Consider the following 6,313-nt stretch of genomic DNA (forward strand, 5'->3'; position numbering starts at 1 on the left):
TTGTTCTCTCCTCAGTTTAATGGTAGTTAGTGGAATTGCCAAACCCCCTCCCCCTCCCCCTCCCCATCCCATATAAAACGTGTTTTTTGTTTTTAACAAGAAAAAGGGGGCAAAAGCCAGGAATTGGGAGGGGGGCTCAATCTGATATTTTCATACAGATTTTTGATTTTTTTTTTTTAATATATATAAAACCATAGAGACCAACGCACCCCCCCAACTCCTTTCCCTCTCCCAGGGGGGCCTGGAGGAGAGATGGGGAAGGCCCCCCCAGGAGTGGGTAGACAGAGAGACAAATATGGGTGTGACAGATGTGGGTGGAGGAGGTGGAAGGCAGGGGAGCCCAGGGACCTGGGGAAGAGGGATTGGAGAAAAGGGTTGGGCCTGTCTCCCTCACCGCCCCCCCAATCAAAGTTATGACACAAAGACACGGGATCCCTGTTTCCACGCCCGCCCCCCGCCCCTCCCCCCACCGTGCAAACATGGCTTTGCAAAGAGGTGCCCAGAGCTCTGTGGAACTCTTACAATGGCTGGCATGGGGTCTGAGACCCCCAAAGAAATCCGTGTTCCCCTTCCCTGCCCGCCCCACCCTTCCCAGGATCTGTCCCCCTCCCCACAAGACCTGGTTCTGCAGCTTAGGGGCCCTGGCCTTCCCCCAGTTATCCTCCCCCAACCCAATCCCTACTGCCCTCCCTGGACTTGCGGGGGTCTGGACCTTTGGCCCCTGCCCCCGGGGGTACCTAGATCTCTGGGCCCTCACTTCTGGCCCTGGCAGAGACCCAGGCATCCGACACCCCCATCCCTGCCCAAGCGTCTGAGGTGTTAGTGGTGGGGGGAGAAGCCCACCATCCCAGACTCTGGCAAATGTCTTTGCTGGTTCCTTGCAGCTGGCAGTGCGGGGGACCCGAGCCCAGGCCAGGCCTGGGGTGGAGGTGGGGTCAGATGAAGAATTCTTCTTTCCGCTTGTGTCCATCGCTGCCATTGAGGAAGGCTTCTCTTGCTTCTCCCTGCTCATCCAAGCCACTGGCTTCGTGGGTCAGATAGGAGCCTGAGAGGCGACGCAGCCCCATGCAGAAGGAACATATATATGCAGACCCAGAAGTTGGACAGAAATGGATAGGAAGAGGGAGACAGACAGCGGATGAAGGAAGAGGGGGAAATGGAACATACAGGGAGTCAAGTTCAGGGAATAGCAAAACAATGGCAGAGAGAGGTAAAAGCGGAATTAGGAAGATTCCGAAAGTTCAGGAAAAGATCAACCCTCATCCCTCCTCTTGGTGATATCCCCTTGCAGTGCTCCCAATAAACCCAGCAAATTATAAATTGTTTTCTTCAAGTCTGTGCCCTTAATTCAGATTCTTAAATTTCTCCCCTTTTATAGTCCTCGGCTGAAAGCCTTGCCCCTTCGGGGATCTTGGCTTCAGGTCGCTCTGGGTTTGAAATCCTGCATCCAGGCCCCGCCCCCTTATTATCCTGGCTCTATGCCCACCCTCTTTGTGTTTGGACTCTAGGCCCCGCCCCTTTCTGAATCCCAGACAACCACACCCATCGCTAAGACCAAGCCCCGCCCCCACTCACCCTTCTGCCGTACTGAGCACCAGACCATGCCCACCAGTACACATATGATCAGAAAGACCAGTAGCGCCAGGATGCCGCCCACAATGGCGTAGGGCACCGATGTCTGAGCCTCTACCACGGCACCGGGGTCTGCCAGAGGGACAGGGCGCAGGACCAGGTCATCAGAATATGGTCCCAGCACTGCCAAGCTCTTAACCCGTTCTGCACACCACAGCAACCACTTCTAGAATTCCTGCCCCACTGTGTTGTTGTTGTCGTGTGCCATGAAGCCAGCTCCCACTCATAGCAGTTTAACTATGTACAACAGAATGAAACATGGCCCGTCCTATGCCATCCTTACAATCACTGCTATGTTTGAGCCTGTTGTTGCAGCCACCGTATCAAGCCAGCTTGTTGCGCGTCTTCCTGCTTTTCAATGACCCTCTACTTTACCAAGCATGATGTCCTTCTCCAGGGACTGGTCCCTCCTGGCCCCACTATAAGAAGAGCTAAAAACATACCACTTATTATGTTCTAGGGACCATTCCAACCACTTTACACATTTAGTGCATATGATCCTCACAACTCTATGAGGTAGGTGCTATTGTTTATTTCCACTTTACTGATGAGAAAACGTAAAGCACAAACAAAACCCAAAAAAAACAAACCCCTTGCCGTCGAGTCGATTCCGACTCGTAGCGACCCTGTAGGACAGAGTAGAGCAGCCCCATGGGGTTTCCAGGCTGCAGATCTTTACAGAAGCGACTGCCACATCTTTCTTTGGTGGAGCGGCTGGTGGGGTCAAACCGCTGACCTTTTGGTTAGCAGCCAAGCGCTTAACCGCTACACTGCAATAGGGCACGGCAAAGCTGAATTTGAACCCAGAAGGTCAGTCTGGCCCCAGAACTATAAGAACCCTGTTAGCTGTTGACCCCCTGAATGTTAGCTTTGCACTAGCCCCGCCCCCTCAAACGCAACTGCGGCCTGTGGACCCTCTGCCCTGTGGACCTTCTGAACCCATTCCCAAGGCCTCATCCCATCCAGGGCACTGTGGTTTGCAGGAAAGCCCTAGGGACCCCGCCCCTGCCCTGAGCCCCGCCCCCAGGCCGGCCGCAGCCTTCCCTCACCATAGACTACGAGCACATAGAGCGCCCTCGCGTGGCCATGCTTGTTGGATGCCTCGCAAGTGTAGGTGCCATTATCTGCCGATACTAGCCCTGGGAGCGTGAGCGTTTCCCCCAGAGCCTCGGCCCGCTCTGGCAGGGACTCGTTCCCGCGGTTCCAGCGGATCTGGTTTGGCCTGTGTGGCGGGAGAAAGTGAGGAAAGGATAGTGAGAATTAAGGACTCAGGTGCCAGCCCCTAATTCAGATTTCTCAGGAATCTAGACAGGCAGCTGCCACCCGCTCTTAGCCTATAGCCCATTGTCATGGGATCGATTCCTGGTGACCCCATGTGTTACAGAATAAAACTGCTCCATAGGGTTTTCTTGGCTATAATCTTTACGGAAGCAGACTGCCAGGCCTTTCCTCTGCGGTATCACTGGGTGAGTTCGAACTATCAATCTTTAGGTTAGCAGGTGAGTGCAAACCTTCTGCATTATCCCACAGGGACCCCAAAATAAAAGGGCTCCTCTAGTCCTTTCCTTCCTAGAAAACTAACAGTTCCAGGCAGTTCCATCCATCACCAGGGTCTCAGGAATCCTAGGCCACCAGCCCCTTCTGCTTTCAGAATGCAACAGTCAAGGACCCCACAGTCTCCTTCCTCAGGATCAAGGAGTCTGAGCCTCCAAACCCCTCCTTGCTCAGGACCCAGGAATCCAGGCCCCCAGCCCTCTTCTCCTTAGGGCCCCAGAGCTCACCTGGGATTCCCCGTAACAGCACACGTCAGCACCAGCGTGTCTCCCTCCCTCACTACAGCCTGGGAGGCATGGATCCGGGCAGTGGGGGAGTCTGTGGGAAGAAGTGAAAAGGGAGAGTGGATGTCTGGGTCATCATACAGGGTAAGGGACCATCCTGGGATGACATTGGGGGCACTTACACTGCACGTCCAGCTCGTACTGCGTCTGCTTGCTGTGTCCAGAGGGCAGTGCCTGGTTCTGTGCCTCGCAGATGATGATACCACCGTCGTCCTTGCGGTCCACCCGAAACCGCACTTGGCTAATCACTCTCCAGACCTTGCCATTTTCCTGTTGGCTGCTCACTCCTGCCATGCCCCGCCCAGACACAGTCATACCAGGATTCTGGACCTGTCCACCCAGGATTGTCCCCTCCCCAGCAAATCCCAAAGCAAGCTACAGTCATGTCTCGATTAACGTCCGTGATACATACTGCGAAATAGGACGTTATGTGATTTGGCCGTTGTACGATCATCATACTATATACAGGCAATTCATAGTTACGAACCAACCCTCATAAAGCCTATTATATTAAAACCTTATGTGAGCCCGTCGGGCAAACCCGAGAGCTGTGTTAACTGGATACAGGGGGCTAGCCTTGGCAGGTGTGCGGCTGCAGGCCAGGCAGGGGCTGCTCCAGCAGCTGGATTGGGACTTTTTGTACATCTGGGTGCAGGGTGAGGACAGCATAGGGACCAGGCTGGGAGTGGGTGTACGGGTGCTGGGAGCACTGCTGGCAGTGGCAGCCCTGACAGCCGCCCACCGTTTGTATGACTGCTTCCTGCTCAAGTGCAGCCACCACTGCCCAGAGCCCGTGAGCAGCCCAGCCTCCCCCCCTCCACCGTGCCTCCACCAGCGCCCGAGGCAGGAGCAAAGGAGCACAGTAGGCACTGCCTTGCACTGGTAGTGAATGGCTGCAAGATTGCTGGGCGGGTGAATGAAGCCAGGAGGAGGAAAAGAAGGAGGAAGAGGCACTGTGAGAGTTAGGATGCACCCTGGAGCCCCGCTGCTCATTCACTCTGGGGGTTTGAGGTCTTTAAAACCATTGGGGGAAATAATAAACAAAAGGAGAGCTGCTTTCCCTTAAAAAACAAAAACAAAAACCCTATGAGACCACCGATGTATATGTGGTGGGACCTTGCCCCAACAGACGTTATGCGGGCATGACTGTATTTGCCAAGCTCTATCCCTTACCTACAAGGCTTTCCTCTAGTCCTCCAAGCCACGCCCCTTCCCAAACCATGCCTACAACCCCAGTGCCTTCTGCCAAAGTTCCTCCCGCATCCACTCGCATCCCTTCCATTGATCAATTCATTCAACAGCTGCATATTCAGCAATAAGTAGCTGTCAGGACCTGTTATGCTTTCTCCTCCAATCTCCTTCCATACAGAACTCACCACTTCCCAAAATCCTCCAAGCCCCATCCAAGCTATGCTCCTTTAAAAAAAATCCTGGTCTTTCTTCAAACACTATCCCTAAGGAACCTGCCTCTTCCCCAAGCTCATCTTCTTTGAATCCCGAGTTAATTCGAATCTCCATCCTCTTAGAATTCTTATTCTACTCCCAGAGCCCCTCCCCATTTCCTTCCAAGCTCCACCTGCTTAGAATCATGACTATTTTCTAAGCTCCACCCCCATGGAATCCGCCCCTTTTCTTAGTGCCGCCCTCTGAGAATCTTGACTTTTTTCCAAGCTCCAAGCTCAAACCCACAGAATTTGCCTCTTTTCCAGTCCTGCCCCTTGCAGAAACCATGCCCAAGCCCCGCCCACAAGCCATCCTCTTTCCTAAGCCCCGCCCCAGTAGCCCCCACCTCAAGTCCCGCCCCTCGCCTGCATCCCATCCCCGGTACCTTTCAACTCCTTACGGTCCCGGTACCAGCGTAGGACTGCGGCCGGGCGGGACCGTGGAACGAGGCAACTGACCTCCACCTCGCCTCCCTCCACCGCCTGCTCCCGGACCTCCACCACGGGATTCTCTGGTGCCACTGCGTCAAGAAGAGGGGGGGTAAGGGGAGCGGTCATGGGTCGTGGGCCCAAAGGGACCAGGCTGCAGGATCCCAGGGACTAAGGGGAACCAGGCAGGGTACCAGGTGGCAGGGATTAAACACAGAGGCCACGGGTCAGGAAGGCCATATTTACTGGGGCCAAGATGTCCCAAACCAGAAACCAAACTGGTTGCCATCGAGTCCAATTCTGACACATAGTGACCCTACAGGACAGAGTAGAACTGCCCCACAGGGTTTCCAAGGCTGTACTCTTTATGCAAGCAGACTGTCACATCTTTCTCCCATGGAGCGGCTGGTGGGTTAGAACTGCCAACTTTTCAGTTAGCAGCTCAGTGCTTAACCACTGTGCCACCAGGGCTCCTCCAAGATGTCCAGGAGGTTAAAACAGGCAGGGTCAGACTGTTTCAGGATAAAAGGAAAGCAGAGGAAAAAGGAGGCAGGGGAGGCTGTTACCCAGTACAGTGAGTGTGGCGATCTGGTGGTGGGTATCCTCCGTGTAGAGCTGGCAGAAGTAGCCCCCCTCGTCCTCCAGGCGGGCATCGGAGAGCCGGATCCGCACCCTGCGTGGGGAGAACTCCTCAAGCTGGAAACGCTCGTCCTTCAGGGCTAGAGAGGGTGAAGGGAAAGCGATGAACTTGGGGAGTCCTGGCCTCCAGAGTCCCACTCCTTCTCCAGCCCTCTATTCTCCAGCCATAGCTATGAGTCTGAGGTGCCCATGCCATTTACGCCCAGGATGATCCAGGACCTCCCGACTGCAGACCCAGGAGTCCAGACTCCCAACCCCCTCTTCCCTCAGACTCAGGAGTCCAGACCCCTAGCCCCCTCCTCCCTCAGACCCAGGAGTCCAGTCCCCCGGCCC

General features: G+C 54.8%; 1 protein-coding gene across 1 annotated transcript in view; it reads right to left on the reverse strand.

Moving 5' to 3' along the window:
• Positions 1 to 6,313, reverse strand: part of CADM4 (cell adhesion molecule 4) — a 13,834-nt gene continuing 7,521 nt past the window's right edge. The window contains exons 3-9 of the mRNA XM_004388815.1: positions 5,908 to 6,060; positions 5,299 to 5,433; positions 3,593 to 3,757; positions 3,414 to 3,504; positions 2,682 to 2,854; positions 1,576 to 1,704; positions 1 to 1,045 (exon numbers count right to left, since the gene is read on the reverse strand). Of these exons, the coding sequence (XP_004388872.1) occupies positions 936 to 1,045; positions 1,576 to 1,704; positions 2,682 to 2,854; positions 3,414 to 3,504; positions 3,593 to 3,757; positions 5,299 to 5,433; positions 5,908 to 6,060 (956 nt within the window). The 3' untranslated portion in view covers positions 1 to 935. The remainder of the gene's footprint in view (positions 1,046 to 1,575; positions 1,705 to 2,681; positions 2,855 to 3,413; positions 3,505 to 3,592; positions 3,758 to 5,298; positions 5,434 to 5,907; positions 6,061 to 6,313) is intronic.

Source organism: Trichechus manatus, unplaced genomic scaffold (assembly GCF_000243295.1).
Source record: "Trichechus manatus latirostris isolate Lorelei unplaced genomic scaffold, TriManLat1.0 scaffold00216, whole genome shotgun sequence".
In the NCBI taxonomy this organism is placed as follows: domain Eukaryota; kingdom Metazoa; phylum Chordata; class Mammalia; order Sirenia; family Trichechidae; genus Trichechus; species Trichechus manatus.